Raw genomic sequence first — 18,104 nt, forward strand, 5'->3', positions numbered from 1 at the left:
AAGTTCCATGAGATGCAAATCTTCGACATATGAAAATGATAGTATCATCAAATATTTTGGACAAGGAAATCTACAACCGTATCTTGTTCCCAGCAGATCAACTGATGAAGGCATGAATAGAAAGAGAGTGGTAAGAAATCTCCTACTGGATCAAACGGCCGCTACAAGGAGCACTGTAAGACGACTTCTCTGTCTCTTGACAAAAGGATTCTGTTTAAAACGTAGCATTTTCCGTATAGCAAGCACTTTGCTTCAACCGTTGAAGCTTGTAGGTCAGGAATGGTATGGTCTAAAACATATAACATGTATTATTGAGAGATGATCATGAAGAGGCCTTATTACTTACATTGGCATTGCCATAAATATAAGAACCAAAGCCCCAGAAGGTGATCACCAAGGAGAGAATCTTGAAACCGCTCATCGGGTCATGCAACAATATAACTGCTGCAATGCTCGTGAGAGGAACCCTAACTGCATTCAGCACTCCTGCCAGAACTGTTGAGGACAGAAACAGAACGGCCGTTGCACCGAGCACTCCTAGTTGAAAAGTTATGGCGCCCCATATTAGTACTTGTTTGTACGAGCTCTTCCCGTCCTTGAAAGTCTCTGCCTCATGGACCATCCCCTGGAAATCTCGGTTTATAAGGAGTCCAATGGTTGTAAATATGAAGGCAAAGAATGAGACCATAGCTTGTTGCTCTAATACAACATGGAAGGAAAGCCGACCAACGAGCTTGATAAAGACGAGCTCTGAGAGTGCGAAAATTAGCCCGTGCAGTGCAGACCCCATAATGTCCCAAAAAAATCCTAGGATGTACTGACTGGAAGTTACATTCCCATATCGGTCAGAGCTTGAATCCAGGGCTATTATAGCCATTGCTGCTGTTATAATAATGATCCCATTGACCATTGATGCATTTAGCTTGTTCTTGGCAATGAGATACCCAAACAGGGCAGAGAAAACCAGGGATGAAGAAGCGAGGAGAGAGGCCGTAGAGGCTGGCAGATAAGCATATGCATAGGCATACATGAGATTATCAGCCGCACTCAAGAAACCCAGCAAAACATAGGAGGTTGTGAGCTTTAACGTTAAAGGGGTCGGGGAAGTTTTACAGACGAAGTAGGTTGGCAGCAAGATTAGGGCAGATATCGGCCACCCAGCAACAGCCACCCATGAGATGATCCACTTGCTCGTGCCACCATCGGAGTAGTAGACACGGGAGAGGAGGGAAGAGGCGGGGAACGCCACAAGCATAGATAGGGAGCTTAGGAGGAGGAGGATCCAGTGGGACATTGGTTTGCTCTTGTACCCTTCCCATAAGGTTGTCCTGAGGGTGATGACTCGAGCCCAAAAGGGAGAATGTGAACGGGAAGTAGAAGGAGAAGGTTCTGATTGTCCTTCTTCCATGCTTGCACCTGATAATCACCAAATATAGTTAGGGTGACGGTCACATAATATAAACTGGCAGAAACAGTCACATGACCATATACTAAGAAACATATACTGATGTTTTTTTTTCTCTAACATGCTGCTATATAGCTAAGTATCCCAGTGCATACTAAGTTGCAAACAATAAAAATATGGAAGGAGGCTTGTTTTAACTACTTTGGCGCTACTTGGACATAAGAGAAGAATTTTTATATTGGGCTGAGAATAGCAAGCTGGCTGAAAGCTGTTGTTAACTCAATTCAACCTTAAGAAAAACCAGTTGTATGGACAACCGCAATGACTGGAAGGAAAAGTAACTGTTAACAGTTGATTTGGAATCTATAAAAGGGCCCTCTTATTTTGAACTTGAAGCTGCTCTGGGATTAGCAGCAACTGCAATGCAAGAATACAGGGCGAGCTCATTCTCCATAGTCGATTTCATACAATCTAACGGATACTTGTGGCGTTACAGTAAAGCTAGTAAACACAAGATTATTTCTCTTGAAGATAGGAATAGGATGAGAAGGGCGTCTTGAGAAGAATGATGAATGGATCGCCTTACCTTTAGACATTATTACCTGATCTAATAGTCAGATGAGACAACCAAGATCAGCCATATCTAGTCTTGTAAAATGCGTCTGCTGAAAGTTCCCAGCCAATTCATCCGATGTTGTATAAGACTTATTATACAATCATGAAGGCAAAATCTATTCACTATAAGCATTTCTTGCAGAGCCATGTAACCAAATAACAAAAAGCAAGGCAAACTTTTTGCCATGAGCATTTCTTGTAGTTCCGTTTCACCCAATAACAAAAAAAAAAAAAAAAGAAGGCAAGAGCAGCAACAAAATATTCTTCTAAAAAGTAGGATTTGATGCTTAGACCTCTATCATTGTAGCCTAGAACTATCAGACACTTCATATGAGACAGTAATACTGATTACTGACGATATAATTCCCATGTTACTTCTAAACAAAATATTTTCTCCAAATCACTTCAAAGCCAATGATTAATAACTCAAACCTCATCGAAACAGCTATTGCTTCGTTCTGTGCTGATAAAATGGGCATCTGTAAAATCACATTAGATGTATGAAACAATGTCTAACGCTGTCAAAAGGTTTGAGGTTATGAGGAGTTCAAAACGAACAATGAATAGCTCTAGATTGGAAATCTTCATGGTAGACCAAAATATAGAAGCTGCATTTTCGACTTCAGTATGCCAAAGAGTCTTTAATACTTCTATTTTGAAGTGTAAACTTATAATTCAATCTCCCCTCCCCACTGCTTTTTTTTTTTGGGCTAAATATCTTCTCCCCACTGTTCAGAACACAAAATAACAGTTCTCATATGCGGGTGTGAAATTAATCTCAGCCAGTAGATAGAGCATGCGTCGTGGTGTCACCCAAAAAAGAAAAGTCACCTTACATTTTTCTCATTTTCCAGGATGAAAAAATGAAAACAGCAGACATTTTCTATCCCTCTCAAGCATTTCCGTTCGTTTCCCTCAGGATACTCTGCCAGAACTATGAAACAGCAACCTTGTCCCAACATAGGAAGAGAACAGAATACCAAGCTGCCCATAATTTTCAATATCTGGGGACAAACACTGATTGCACAATCAATTAATCAGCTTGAACCCCACGATTAAGCAAACCCCAGAACACAAAATTCCCACACTACCTTCCCATGAAGTCAGACAAGCACTTAATAATCAACTGAATTACAGAGGATTATTGGACAGGAACATGACACATCCGAGGTCATCGCAACAAGAAAAGCAGAGCCAATTTGAAGCCAGAAGAAGACTTACATGAGAATTGGCAGTAGTGTTCAGTGCCAAAGGAAGATAAAAGGAAATTGTTCTAACAATAAATGGTGTATGTGTCCTGCTCTTGTTGGCGCGCATTCTGTGCGGCATTATGGGCCATGCCACTGACTCTTTTCAATATAATAATGTAAGTAAAATAGGTAGGTTGGTGAGTCTATATTGTCTATATTTTATTGAGTAAACTAACAATTTGGCCATAAGGGGTTGATATTTTATCAAATTAGACCTTAAGAAATTTTTTACATTAAATTAGACATTAATAGATCAAGTGTACACCATACGACCCATTTCGTCTGCCTGTCGTCCAATAGTGAACGAAAACATCTGATGTGACATTATTTTTTATTTTTTTACATCAATTTTGATATTGATGTATATTATATTGCCCATTCCATCAGAGGATTCCATCGAGTTGACGGAATATGCAATATGATGTACATTTAATATGTAAAGGTCAAAGTTAATGTATTTTTTTTTTGAAATCAGATTTAATGTAACATCGATTTTTTGAGAGGTAAATTGTTAATTTACTCATATTTTATTTATTTATATTTACTGTTATGTTATCATACCATTAAGAAGAAAAGTTAATTGCAATTCGCCCCAGAACTTTCTTTCTGCCTCAGATTTTGTCTCATTATTTTCTTTTAGCCACTTCTCATATTGGTCCCTTCGAACTACTTCTTGAAATAATACTTCAAGCGGCGGTTGCCAACTAGGATGATAAAACAGAAATATTTTCCCTTTTGTAACAATATATATTGGATGATTCTTGTTTTGGGTTGATACGGCTCTTGGGGAATATTACATTAAACGAATTACTTTTCTAAATTTATTTTGTCATATCTCATTCAACTGTACTACACTTTTTTTTTCAATTGTCACAGTTCAATACAAGCTTGTTTAATAAAAATATCTCGTCGTTTTAAATATTTTTTGTTGATTCTATTATAATATTGAAATTTGGGGAGAAAAATAAGACAGAGAGTAAAGTTTGAGGGGTAAAATGAAAATAAGGCCTACAAAGACAAAGTTATCTGCGTTTCTTGTTTTTCAAGGTTTAAGAAAAAGGCACTTATAAAAAAAAAAAGGTCGAAGAAAAGCATACGATATGATCAGTTGACGTATGACTTTATTATGGCTTTGTTTTAATTCTTTCATTTTGTTTTCTCATGATAGGTCATTATAACTTGCGTGATATTGCGGGGTCAAAAATTGTAGTTAATAATCAACTAAAAAGATGAAAATTAAGATAGTGCGATCTTTCACTTTTATTGAGACCTCATTTTATTGGAAAATAAACAGTTAAAAAGGTTATATATGGTTAAGAAATTCCCTTTCGCTTATAGTGCAAATTTGCATCTTCAATTAGAATTAAAAAATGAAATATATGTCTCTTGATTTAACTATTACTGTCTAAAATGTATGAAAATATTATTCTCTGTATTTATAACACGTCTAAAATAAAAAAAAATTCACTATTTTAGTTATTATAATCAAATTGTATTTCACAATTTAATAAATTTATATACATTAAAATGAAGGTCTAGAGAAATAGATTTCAATATAAGAAGTATATATGTTATGGATTATAATAACATTGAATGGTATGCGATGGATATATTTATTGTTACACATGCTTGAAAAAAGTTATATTACGTTTTTGAATAACATTGAAATTATATCTAGTGGTTATATACGTTAGTACAAATATATGGAAAAACATATTAGAATATAAAATGAACGATTGTACATAAATATCTTTGCAAAATGTAAAGAACATATAGAGTTTCCTTAGTTATTTTGGATGACAATCATAAAAGAGGAAAAGAAATCAATAAAAAATTTAGTCTAAAATAAGAGGGGATTTTTTTTCTTTAAAGAATACGAATCAAGAAAGATGCAAGTTCCTAACAGGTTCTATAAGGAACCTTTTTCGGTAATAATAAAAAATCGAGCTAGAAATTTAAAAGAAAATATATGCGCAGCAATATATATCTGCCACCCGGAATCTCATAAATGTTTTATTTTAAAGAAAACTATAGAAATTACCAACGTTGCTTGGTTTATGTGGTTTGGTGTCTATTCTCTTTAACAAGTTCTTTGGGTTCGAGTTTCGTAAATAAAATAAATTTACGATTTTAAAAGTTTTACTCCTTAATGACCGGTTCTTCTTAAACCCAAATGAATTGGGTCTATTAAATTTCCAATATAATATGATGCATAAAAAATGATAAAAGAATGCAATTAAAAAATTAAAGTTAAAAAAAAGTTGGGGGTGGGTCTCGCGACCTATGGGAGGGGTTTTCATATCTTTGTATTATTGGAACACTTGTTATTACGATCCACGAAATTCTATTAGTTCCAAATTGGTTGGATAAACCAATGCCTTTTTTTAACAAAATAGGCCATGAGCCAAAAAAAAAAAAGAACAGAGAAAATAAAGGAGCGAGAGAAGTTTCGACGATAAGAATCAAATTTGAAACCTCTCCCTTCGATGAGAGAGTAGACCCGAATGGGGCTACCCTTCAGGCCACCTCTCCCTCTCGAGTCAGTTACAAATGTACCATTAAGGTTTTGTTGTTTCGAGGAAAGAATTTTAGGGGAAAGTGATTTCCTCATTTTCCTATTTTTATTAATACAAAAGTCATTGGTCAACACAAAAATTATTTTTCTTTGACGAGAAACGCATGACAAAATTTTCAAAAGTAAATTCGTTTAAAAATGAGGAAATTTATTTTCCTTGTTCACACTCTCTCTCTATTCACCTGTCACTTTTTTTTAGTGTAAACTCCGATATCCAAAAGTTCAATTGGGCCCGACTAATTCAGTCAAACAGCCACTAATGGATAAAACTCTCACAGCATGAATTTTCTGCATTCACAAGGACTCGAACCCTTGACCTTGTCTGCATTCGCAAGGACTTGAACCCGTGACTTTACTTAAGCGAAACAAGCGCCAAACTACTTAAATCAACCCATGTTGGTTATTCACCCAACACTTTTTTCTTTCTCTCTCTTCCTTTCTAGCTTTATATTTCAATACACTACCAAACATAAGAAAATAAATTACTTTTTGAGAATTCATTTTCAACGGATTTAATTTTCCTTAAGAACTTATTGTGCTTGAAACAAATAGAGTCTAGTATCTCATTAGTAAACGTTTAGGATTTGTTTTTGCAAAGTGAAATTTTTAAGACTTTCAAAAACTGAAGAGTATACGGGCAATTAGGTCCTTGAGAGATGGGTTTTACATCACTTGAATCATTCACTCTTTTTTACATCACTTGGATCCTTGAGAGATGAAATTTGCATCAGTTAGATTCCTCGTTACATTAATTAGGTCCCTCATCACATCAATTATGTCCCTTGCTTAAGAAAATACATTAGTTATGTACCTCGTCTCATCAGTTAGGTATCTCAAATAACAATTGCGTCCCTCACTTTTGGAGTCGAGTCCCTCAGAGATGGTGAGGTGCTTCCATCCAACATCCATTAAGTTGGAAAGGATCGAATATATGTAGGTAATGAGACTATTTGGGGGGTTAATAAGACTATTTGGGGTGCTAGAGTAGGTAAAACCGTACTCATTATGGAATTGATCAACAACATTGCTAAAGCTCATGGGGGTGTATCTGTATCTGGCGGAGTAGGTGAACGTACTCGTGAAGGAAATAATCTTTATATGGAAATGAGGGAATCTGGAGTAATTAATGAAAAAAGGGTTAATAACAAAAAAAATCACAAACTTTTCACATTTTAACAATTCTAGTACGACGTCAAATTTTCTATTAATTTGGACGGAAATTGTTGATGTGTAGGTCGAGTGGGTCTCTGGCACCCTTTGTGGTCGCCGACGACCCCAATCGAGGGGGTGGTGGCCGGCGACAAAGCCCCCATCGCCCTTCCTCCTCGATTTTGCCTTTTTTTTCCTTTTTTATTTTTTATTTCTGAAAATAATTTTATTATTAAAAAAGTATAGTGGGTCCCACTCGACCTACACGTCAGCAATTTTCGTCTGTACTAGAATTATTATCAAATCTAAAGTTTATGCATTTTTAGGTTAATGAAAATTGTTCGTGCTAAAATTATTAAAATATGAAAATTTTGTGTTTTTATTGATTATTAACCCATGAAAAAAATATTTCGAAAGTGTCTAGTCTATGGTCAAACGAATAAACCTCCGGGAGCTCATGTCACAGTTGCTTTGACTGCCCTATCGATGACCTTGCATTGGGTGGTGGTTGTCGGGATCAAAGCCACCACCGCCCCCTCCCTCTCTGATCCCATTGTTTTCTCCTTTTTTATTTTTTTATTTTTAAAAAATTGGCAATCCCGCCTTGGACAATGGTGGTCGGGATCGAAGCCACCACCGTCCCCTCCCTCTCTGATCTCATTGTTCTCTCCTCTCTTTTTTTTAAAAAATTATTTATTTTATTTTCAATAATTGTAAAAAATAATATAAGACTGGGGTCAAAGTGTAAAAGAGGTAAATATTGGGCTGGAAGATAAATATAAAACTATAAATATTCAACCCTTCACTTGCAAAAAAAAATTAATTAAGCACTTATTTGATTAAATACTTAAAATTTGAGCACTTAACTTTCAACACTTAATTTTAAGTCCAAATAAACACACATAAATTCCACTTTTATGTCCATTCTAATATTTTATTTCTGTGCACACCGCTTATGCCGATACCTGACGTTGTCATCTTGTCATCTTCCTGTCTCTAGCCAAATTAGATCTGCATATACTACACACATACATTTATACACTAACCACTGAATTTGAAGCATATGTGTGTCATTCAGGTAAAAAAAAAAAAAAAATTTTAAAAAGAAAGAAAAAAGCATATGTATGTCTGCATAAAGCTCTTAGTGAGGTCTCCCAGTTTGGTCCTTTATCTCGAGCAAGTACTAGATAGGCTGTGGATCAAACCAAAGTCTCTTATCGAGACAGATGCAAATTCGGCTCCTATAACTTGGAGAGTCTGATCAAAGATATGAATAAATGCTTGAATAGCTAGTTTCCTAACAAATTCAGATATCAGATCCCCCTGCAGTCGCCTTCCTAGGGCGAAATAAGAGATCGTTGTGGACAATGTTGGACTAATCAGACACACCATACTTCAGTTGGAAACAAGTTTCCTGTTATAAGAATATCGAAAGTGCAGTTAAGTACTTTTAGTCATGCTCGACACATAATCCAGTCTCGTTTTTTGCACTATCCTTTTACTCCACGAGACGATAGACCTTACAACCAACGGACACAAAGATCTCTCTAGCCACCGTATTCTATGTCATCAAGTGAAGATATGGACCCAAACTAATCTATATATATCGAATTATCAACATCCTAAAATGGGAGAGCTTCGATTTTCAATCCTTAATATATCAATCGATTCACAGGAAAACCTTTAGGATTTTGTCAAACTTGGAGATTATGATTTCTATGACGAGTGAACAAGAAGAGACTTGGACATACTACCTAAAACATTAGTCTAGAAGATTTTCCTAAAGCAAAACCTCGTAAATAATAGCGTTTGGTAATGAAGTGAAAATTAACTCTACTCCATTCAAAATATTAATGTATATATTTAAATAGAATTGTAATGATGGTTAGGAAAAAATGTATGTGAGAATTTATTGTTAAATATGTGGAGTTGTAATGACGGTTCGGTTCAGTTTGATTATTTCATAGCTTGATCTAGTCTAGTTTTGATTTTTCATTGCTATTTTTAGTGAAATTAATTTTCCTCACTTTTTCAGTTCCACCATCGTAGATAGGAACCGAATAACGAGTTCGGTCCGGGTTCTTCGGTTATCAGTTCGGTTCTGGAACCAAACTAGTATCGTTACGTATTACAGTTCGATTTCGGGTTCTATCTTTTAGAACCCAAACCGAACTGAAAGCTCAGTTACTTTCAGATCTTGGGCTCCGTCCAGTTGGCTGACTTCCGAAGGTGAGGGATTGGAGCCCACATTTTCGCTTCTGACTTCATAGGCTGGTAGTGGTTGGATTTTGTGATCGGATTTTGTGTTCCGGTGGCCGGTATGACGACTTCATGCCCTGCCTGCCACCAACAGAATAAACAGGTTAGAACAGGTCCTGATAATGTTGTTACTGCTGCTGCTTATATCATCGTCTAGTTTGGGCAATTTGGGTTTTCGTGGTGGGGACTTTCGACAGGTTTCTATTCATTCAAGAGTGTAGAGGAACTTGTCTTAGTTATACCCCCGATTTAGAGCTCTTTACTCTCATCGGGCAGCAGCTTTAGTTTAGAGAGATGATGATTTGAATTTTCTGTAGTATTAAATCAACTTGGTTTTTAGTTGCATTGACAATAACATTCCGACTTCTTTTAGGGAGAGAGATTTAAAACAAACATTAGTAAGTCTTTTTGTTTAGAAGAAAAAGAATACAATTGAGGTTCGAATTCCGACCACTTCGCATTCAGGACAGAAGACAAAATTCCTACATAATCAAATATCAGACAAAACCACGTAGTAACCTCTTCAATCCCCAATGGGAACACCGTGTAACCGTTCAATGCCATCGGCAGCAGCCCTTAAAGAATTATTGAATCACATCCTTGCAGCAATTTCATTCCAACTTCAGCGCTCCCCACGTGGTGGGATCCTCGAAGACGACCAGCTGGACCTCGAGGAGCTGCCCCCAAAGGATGTTCTGTGGTCATCGCCACTGCGCCACCTGTCACCATCCGGGGGAGCGCGGTCATCCTGCCTGCCACCGCCCCAGCGGTCAGGCTCTGGCGGTGGGGCTGTACTCTCCCCACTGCCCCGCCGGAACTTGGGCACGTACTTGCCCGGGGCTGGAGCAGCAGCAGCAGCAGCAGCAGGAGGCTCAACAGGACGGGCCCCGACAGGTGGCTCGAAGGGCCTAGTGGGTTCAGCTGTCCTTCCCAAAACAGCCTCTTTCTCTAGCCTTGCCTTTTCCTCGAGCTCCCTTTCTCTCTGCCTTTGTTTCTCAGCAATCTCATCCAATTTGGCCTTTCTCTCGGCCTCTTCCTTCTTCCGCCTCTCTTCCTCTGCAAAAGTTAGATATGGAGCATAAACGGTGAGCTCACTCATATTTATAGTGTCACAGAAAGAGAAGCATGTAAAGGGATTGATATTCAGAGTGCGTGTACCTTCAATCCTGCGAGCTTCGGCTTCCCGTGCCTCCCTTTCACGCCTCTTCTGCTCTTCGATCAAGAAGAACTTGCGCTTTCTCAGGATTTCCCTCTCCTGTTTACGAGCTTGGAGCTCTTGCCTGATTTGCTCCTCTCTCTGAGCTCTCAATCTGTCATAATCTACCTGCCTACGCTTCATGACTCTTTCCTGGAATATCACCTGAAGCAAATGACAAAAGAAACCAAAAGTTTTTTACTCCAAGTTGATATGTAAATATCCATAGGTGTATTGTACCTTATGGATGGTAGTATCTGGTCTCAAAACATGCCATGGGTAGATTTGAAATTCACAATTTTAAAAAGCTGAAGTGCCCATTAAGTCAATAACAAGAATCAGCAAATATATCTAAAATCCCAGAAAAAAAATGACTAGATTAACGGATGTCAATGTGTTACAATACGTATAAGGGCCTCGGACCTTGTTCTCAGCCATGCGGGCCAGCCTGTTCTTTTCCTTAAGGTCCCCATCATGGCGCTGTCTGCTGAGCTCAATTTCTTGCTGAAACACCAGATATAACCATGAAACAAGGTCAACAAAAATTGGTGATAACAAAACCTATTGTCAAACTTCAAACAATTACTCTATTTTTGACAATTATATGGGGTTTATCGTTGCTTATCCCAATTTATGTATACACCACAGTTTGCGATATATCATCCCTGAAATTGCAAGTAGAGATGATGAAATTTCCACATTCAAGAAAGAAAACCACCTGCTGCTCACGTTCATGAAGCTCCTGCTCCTTCACCAAGTGCTCTTTGAAAGCAGCCTCAATTAAAGGAGTGGACTCCTCTCTCTTCGCTCTCTCAAGGTAATCCATTGTCTTAACCAGTTTTTGCAACTTCTTCTCCATCTCCTGACGCTCTCTCAGTTGCTCAGTCCTAGCAAGCTCCATCACTGATTGTTTCGTCACTTTCTCCTGAGCAAATGCACAAATTTAATGTTCAGGTCGCTCAGCTCATATAAACAAGCAGCAAACATATTCAAAATGCATCTTCAACTCACTCCTTCCAGAATTGGTTTCTTCCCCTTTCTTTTCCCTTTAACAGCTTCCTGAAGTAGAGCTTGTGCTTCTTGGAGTTCTCTTTCTTCTATCTCCCTAAGAATCCTTTGGTTCTTCCTTTGCTCATATTCAGATGCAAGTCTCTTTTGTTCCGCCTCTTCAGTTATCTTTTGCATTTTCAACCTCCTAGACTCCTCCTCGCGTTCCTTTATAAAATTCAAAAGGAAACACATACATTAAAAATTAAAATAAATTAATATGTACACCCTACACGATTAACCAGAGGAGACAACGAACTACTCGGTACATACCATTTCCAAAAGCTGGCGTTCATGCTCTTCCTTGCGTTTCTCAATAATAGACTTCCTGGCAAGGAGTCTCTTGTGCTCTCTGTCAACAGTCTCCGCAAGGCTTGGCAAGATATCACCAAGTTTTGACCCCTTCTTTCTAGGAGGATCAATCATTGCCCTCACTCTATTTAAATTTTCAGCAAGAACAGCAAGGTGATCTCTCAGGACATCTGAATCAAGACCCTGACAGATGTGAGCAAGGAAAAACCCGATCAACTCAAAGGCCACATAATGAAATATAGCCAGTTCAAATCATCCACACTAATGAAACACAAGCATATGCTCACAGCTTAAGGCTTCAAACACTAACCTTATCTCCAAATAGAACTACTCCTTTGGCATGATCAATTTTCAATGCCAAAAACTTGTGCTTAACTGCATCCACAGATATCTTCTCCACAACTAAGAGATTGAAAAATGGGATAAGCTGTGCCAAACTCTCAATTTTCATTGTCCGATAAACCTGAGACACCTGTAAAATAGAACAGAAAAGAGAAGAAAACTCAAAATTGTTTCATTTATCAAAAAGAGGTTGAGGTAGAGAAAACCGTATAGTCACAAAAATAGACACTAGCCAACGATTAAGCACCTGCTGAAGCACCCTCAAGGTGGCAATTTTTTCCAAGGCAGGAACATATTGGGACAACTGCACCTCAGGGATAGAAGAAGCTGACGCAAGCCTACCCCCAAGTTTAGAGATCTTGGTCAGTAAGGGCTGAACCTTCATGGCAAGATCCAAAGGCAAGAACTCATGTTCCAGAAGATGGTAAAGATCTTTCACTTCCTGAGTTGCACAGTTAAGTACACCTTTTGCAACCTATATATTCAGAGCATATAAGAATTGCATAATCAGCCGATGCATTAATGATAAGAAAAAAATCATGAGGGACCACCCAGTGCAAAGACTTATGCAGCCAAGTATCAACTGAGGTCAAGTTTTCTCACCAGTTCAGCAAGGAGAGATGACCGTGAAAGCTGGAGGAAGAAAAGCAGGTCAGAATAGCTAAAACAGGGAAGAATTACCAAAATGCAAAGAAATTCAAGACCGCTCAAGTTACCGTTTCTCTACTCTCCACTTTGGGGTCCACATTGAACCCAATAAGGTCCGCCATCCTGAGGTTACGCTCTTTCTCATTTTCAAGTTCTAAGTGTGATGCTCTATGAGAATGATCGTAAGGGACCACAGAAAGTGCAGCCAAAACAACAGATGACGCAATCAATTGCAGGTCTTTTTGGCTCAAGTTCTTATTAAAATTTTTCTGAATATTAAAGAGCTTCAACCAGGCATAAGCATGATAAAGATGGCTGGATGAGATTCGGAAAATCTCAGTCAACTTTGCATAATAAACCACCATAAGGGATGCCTTGGGCGTCTTCTTAACCATGCACATTAAACCATAGATATCCTCAACAGAACGAAAAGCTTCCTGCAGGAAAAGGAATCAATATTTCTCAAATACAGCAATTTGAGAAACCGTACCAAATTCAATTTTGAGAATGAAAGATAATGCTCAGAGTTGATAGATACCTGCCACATTTCAAGTTCAGTAGCAACCTTCAACTGCTCAAATCTTGTATCAAGATAAAGCTGCAGACTCTCTGGAGCAGATAAGTCAGGTCGGTCCCTTTGATCGCGGTACTTGTTTAGATTAGCCAAATGATTTCTAATAATTTCACACAGCCTACGGAACTCGGTTGTCCGTTTGTACTGCTTGCAGAATTGAAATGCTCGATGTGCGGTCATCTGTGCAATAACAAGAAATTTCAAGGATCTCACTCAACTGGAGGCACCATTAGAAGATAATGCAGTGACTTCACGGGGTCAAAATTGTTTCTGACAATTATTGAAATCTGAAAACATCTTCACACAATCTATCATTTGCAACTCTTCTTGTACTTTAAAAGCTAAAGAAGAGGACTTCATTAAACACACCACCATCATACACAAAGTACATATAAAAAGTGAAACAAGAACATACATATCATGTACAAAATATATCAAGAAAAACACATGATATACAGCATACACTAGACATCATGGAACATCCTATCCAAAATCATTTTACAGTAAAAGCCTCTCCTGATGTCCAGAGAAAATACTGCAGGCAGCACAAAGACTTCCTATCCAATAGTCAAGAATAGATGCCTGCTTTAATCTAAAATGTTAAGTTTGGCGTCACGGGTACCATCTCATGCCCATGCCCAAACAGAGCATCCAGCAGAGCTGTCTGAAAATGCCAATCAACCAATGGTATCATACTGTAAGTTTTTAAGAGAGAAATTACCGCATAGAGAGCTTCCAACTTGGAGTTGTTCCTCAATATCTCAAGCACTGTTCTATAAGTTTCCCACAGAAACTTGAACCAAGGTGTAACCAACTCCCGATCAGAACGATCTTTTCCTTTTTCTCCGCTAACATAACTCAGCATCAGATCCTCTGGTCGTTTATCTGCCTCGAGGTCATCAACGTCGAGAGCTTCTTCCAAAGCCTCAGCCTGACTGCGAGCCTGCTCTGCTTTCTCGGTCGAGAGATGCATGAAATGCTTAATGACTTCTTCGAGAGAGGTAACATTTACTTGCTGGCACACAATCCGGTATTGGATGAGGCCATCCTTGGCAAACCTCCCTCTTCTCATGTCAACACAAAGCTCGATGTACTTGAACATGATCCGCTCGAGGGTCTTCTGCCATGCTCGGGACCTCTTTGAGGTGATAATATCATGAAGTGCTTGCAAAGCATCTTGCTTTTGCCCAACATTTATCAATTCTGTATTGATACAATACTTCCAGTCAGTTCAGCCCAAAAACTGGTTATATAAGATCAACAAACCGATGTGATTCTGCAGAACTAAGACTACTGCATAATTTCAAAGTACCAGAAAATGAGTATTTAAGAAGCTGTCAGCTGAGAATATATTATGAAACCTCAAAAAACTCACCTTCAGCTCGCTTCAATGCGTTCTCAGGTTTCACAAACGAAGACATTATTCAATTCAGCTCACAGCCTGGTCAAATATGGAAAAATATATTTCATCACCATGGTCAATACATAAATCCCTGTCTAGAACCACGAAAGAACATGTGCACACGCATGACAATGCCATAAGTTCGGAAAATCCTAAATTGATATATTTTTTAACCGGACGATTACACTCTTCCAATGTCCACCCCCTGCCCAGCGAAGGTCGGGTCGGACCTGGCCAATAAAAAAGGGGAAAAAAAAAACAAGAGCTGCTTAAATGAAATTTACAAGAAAAGCACAAAGCCTGTTCATCCCAAATTCCGAGTAGCTCAGTGCTCGAATTCAACATCTAACCCAAATCAAAGCTGAACCAAACCAATCCATCCAAATAAAAAATGAACGTGAACAAATTCAAATACGAGATCGATTTCTTCCTGACATTTCGGACTCTCTATTCATAATCGACCAGACCGACAACCACGCTACCGGCTAATAAAACAGCTAATCAACAATGGAATGACTAAATTACACAGTGTGAGGGCAGAGGAGCAGCAGCAGCGTCGGGCTCGGTAGTGAGCACACGGCAACTCAACGTCCACTGGGACGCAACAGCTGGTTGGGCTCGCGAGGAGCCGCAACAGCTCGCCGGTGAGAAGGAAGAGAACGAGACTGAGCAAGATGGAGGCAGATACTTACGGAGGTGGTGAGTGGCGAGGCGGACCGGCCGAGCGCTAGCGCGAGCACGAGCAGAAGAAAGCAGCTGTATTGCGGCTCGCCGCCGGATTCAAACCCTAAAATCGCAAGGACAAGAGGCAAGGAACGACTAGGTTACCGTCTGACTAAACCTTTTTTTTTTTTTTTAACCGTTCAAGGGGCCGTTTGGTTCATGTAAATTGAAAGGGAACGGGGAATTGGACTTGGAATGATCTTTGATGTGTGTTTTGAGGGGAATGGGAAACGATACAATCAAGAGAGAGTCATATCCACAGATAGAACCATTTTTAAAATTTTATAATCACGTCAAATGGTTATAAAATAACGATGATCGCATCATAACACGTAAAATAGGAAGATTTCATTTATTATATAGGATATATGGGATAGGATATCCTCACCAATGACAGAAAAACTTAGTCCAAGGTATATACATTTCAATTAATACATCAATCAACTGTTAAATCTAAAAGAGCATACTAACAATTTAGTCCATGAGTTATCGAGTTTACATCACTTGATTCTCGAGTTATTTTTTTCAACCCCTTGGATCCTTGAGTTATCAATTTTACATTAAGTAGGTCTCTATATTCATCAATTAGGTTTCTATGTTCATCAATTAGGTCCCTAACTAAGTGAGATACATCATTTTGGTCCTTGAAAGATTGATTTTACATCAGTTGGGTCCCTAACAGATTTGATTTTATATCAATTAGGTCCCTGACTAACGGATGTTAGGGACGTAAATGATGTAATGGAATTTCAACCCTATCTTCCCCAACAGAATTGCAACGTCCAGTGCCATTCGTTAAATCCCATAAGGAAAATGTGACGTGACAATCGGACAACGTTAAAATTATATTATTTTAATTATATTTTATCAAAATGACACTGTTTTTTTATTTTTTCAAAAATTAAAATTTTCTTCTTTTTTTCACTGAAAAGCTGACATTTAAGCCCTTCCCTTCCCTCTCTGTTTAGGGCTGAAGAGACATACTAAGGAGGGCTCCCCTATTGGCCATCACCCCTTTGGTCAAGGTGATTGGACTCCAATGACCTCGCTCAAGGAGGCCATGGCTTGCGCCCCTCCCCATGGTTTGGCCCCTTCCCCATCTCTCTTTCTTGTAACTCTTGCCTTCTAATCTGAGAACCTGATATGAAGTCTCTTTTCTCAACCTTGATTGGAAGGTACTGTCCCTAATCGGCAAAATTCGACCTTGTTTATAGGGCTTTATCATGGCCAACGGTGGTAATCGAGAAGACATTGGCGACGCAATTAATCAAGGCTCTGGTGGAGGATGGTGACGAAGATCTCTTGTTTGTAGATTATTGATGCTTGCCGTGCTGATGAGAGGTTGAAGCCCTTGTTGAAGCTCAATGCGTCGAGCGGTATGGTTGAGGATCAATTGCTGACTCAATTAAGCCAGGTATATGTTGGATAAATCAATAAACTTTCATTTGACTAAGGGAGGAGCCTCAAATCTTCGACGGAAAGCCAAGGAAACTCATGGTGGAGCGGAGAGGGGGCAAAGAAGGAAGAAGTTGTGTTTTGGCAGAGCTGACTACGGATGGATTGTCGGAGATGGAGGCCCGCCGACTATGTACCGCCTGAGATGGTGACCTGTGGCGCTGGTGACTGAAGATGAAGGGCTCGCGATGGCCGGTGGAGCCTTCGTTTCCCCAATCGGTCTTCCCACAATAGAAAGAACAATTCTCTTTTCCAATAAAACACCAAAACGATGTCGTTTTGGTAAAATATAGTTAAAATAATGTATTTTAAATGTCATATGGTTGCCATGTCACCACGGGATTTAAAGAAAGTACAAATGGTGGATGTAGAGACCAAATTGATGTAGCATTTAATCTGATTTAACACCATCAACCTCTTAATTTAACGGAAGGACCTAACTAATATAGTAAAAGAACTTACATAGCGTTTGCTAACGAAATTAAGTTTGATTTAATTTAATTTAGTTTGATTTGAGGATATAAAGACAAAAGTAGTTGAAAAAAGTATGTGAGATAATTTGAAAAAGATAATAAAAAAATAATGATTGTGTTGTTCAATTAATATAACAAAAGGATTAAATTGAGGTGCCGGGGACTTCAGGGACTTAATTGATGTAGCAATGGACCTTTTTGATGTAGCAAAGGACCTATGAGATGAAGCAAATGACTGACTTGATGTAGCAAAAGGACCTAAGTGATGTAAAAGGATTTAACTGATGCAAATTTCATAACTCAAGAATCTAAGTAATGGAAAAAATAACTCGTGGACCCAAGTGATGTAAACCCAATAACTCAGGGACCAAATTGTTAGTTTACTCAATCTAAAACAATAATTGATAAACTTTATGGAATAACTAATATAACTTGAAATATCGAGCTACTTATAACATATTTTTTGAATTATTGTTTTATATATCCTAATTTAGTCACATTTGTATGTGCTTAAAAACTTAGCTAATTAAATTAATTTTTTAGTGCTTTTGTCCACATGATTGAATATCTTCGAAATTAAATATAAATAAATTTATTGTTGAATATGAAATTCACCTTGTTGACCTATAAAAGGGGAGAACTAAAGAAATGATCCTATAAGTTTGCCTTTTTTATGTTAA

The 18,104-nt window shown here is 38.3% G+C and overlaps 2 protein-coding genes across 7 annotated transcripts; both read right to left on the reverse strand.

Moving 5' to 3' along the window:
• Positions 1 to 280: 280 nt before the first annotated feature.
• Positions 281 to 3,375, reverse strand: LOC116195870 (probable purine permease 5). 5 transcript variants are annotated; one of them, XM_031525254.1, is made up of 3 exons: positions 3,242 to 3,346; positions 1,992 to 2,070; positions 281 to 1,416 (listed from the first exon to the last, which is right to left on the reverse strand). In XM_031525254.1, the coding sequence occupies exons 2-3, from the start codon at positions 1,999 to 2,001 to the stop codon at positions 323 to 325; spliced, it is 1,104 nt and encodes a 367-aa protein (XP_031381114.1). In that variant the 5' UTR covers positions 2,002 to 2,070; positions 3,242 to 3,346; the 3' UTR covers positions 281 to 322. The 5 variants fall into 5 exon arrangements, with proteins under 5 accessions (XP_031381114.1, XP_031381115.1, XP_031381118.1 ...); XM_031525255.1 differs by lacking the exon at positions 1,992 to 2,070 and having other exon boundaries at positions 3,242 to 3,375; XM_031525258.1 differs by lacking the exons at positions 1,992 to 2,070; positions 3,242 to 3,346 and adding an exon at positions 3,112 to 3,235.
• Positions 3,376 to 9,635: 6,260 nt separating this feature from the next.
• Positions 9,636 to 15,681, reverse strand: LOC116196241 (eukaryotic translation initiation factor 3 subunit A-like). 2 transcript variants are annotated; one of them, XM_031525871.1, is made up of 15 exons: positions 15,466 to 15,681; positions 14,959 to 15,003; positions 14,747 to 14,812; positions 14,093 to 14,574; positions 13,336 to 13,551; positions 12,866 to 13,234; positions 12,753 to 12,782; positions 12,397 to 12,624; positions 12,118 to 12,279; positions 11,769 to 11,990; positions 11,460 to 11,663; positions 11,167 to 11,373; positions 10,872 to 10,952; positions 10,412 to 10,613; positions 9,636 to 10,309 (listed from the first exon to the last, which is right to left on the reverse strand). In XM_031525871.1, exons 3-15 carry the CDS (start codon positions 14,790 to 14,792, stop codon positions 9,876 to 9,878), a joined length of 2,883 nt encoding a protein of 960 aa, XP_031381731.1. In that variant the 5' UTR covers positions 14,793 to 14,812; positions 14,959 to 15,003; positions 15,466 to 15,681; the 3' UTR covers positions 9,636 to 9,875. The 2 variants fall into 2 exon arrangements, with proteins under 2 accessions (XP_031381731.1, XP_031381729.1); XM_031525869.1 differs by lacking the exon at positions 14,959 to 15,003 and having other exon boundaries at positions 15,466 to 15,680.
• Between the last annotated feature and the right edge of the window lie 2,423 nt (positions 15,682 to 18,104).

Source organism: Punica granatum, chromosome 2, assembly GCF_007655135.1.
Source record: "Punica granatum isolate Tunisia-2019 chromosome 2, ASM765513v2, whole genome shotgun sequence".
Classification (NCBI taxonomy): Eukaryota; Viridiplantae; Streptophyta; class Magnoliopsida; order Myrtales; family Lythraceae; genus Punica; species Punica granatum.

Excerpts from the sequence above, each read along its gene's own strand:
- LOC116196241 (XM_031525871.1), bottom strand. The coding sequence starts at position 14,792 with ATGTCTTCGTTTGTGAAACCTGAGAACGCATTGAAGCGAGCTGAAG. Across the intron at positions 13,235-13,335 it reads CTGAACTTGAAATGTGGCAG|GAAGCTTTTCGTTCTGTTGA; the intron begins GTATCTATCAAC and ends CTTTTCCTGCAG. Across the intron at positions 11,374-11,459 it reads AGAAACCAATTCTGGAAGGA|GAGAAAGTGACGAAACAATC; the intron begins GTGAGTTGAAGA and ends GCATTTGCTCAG.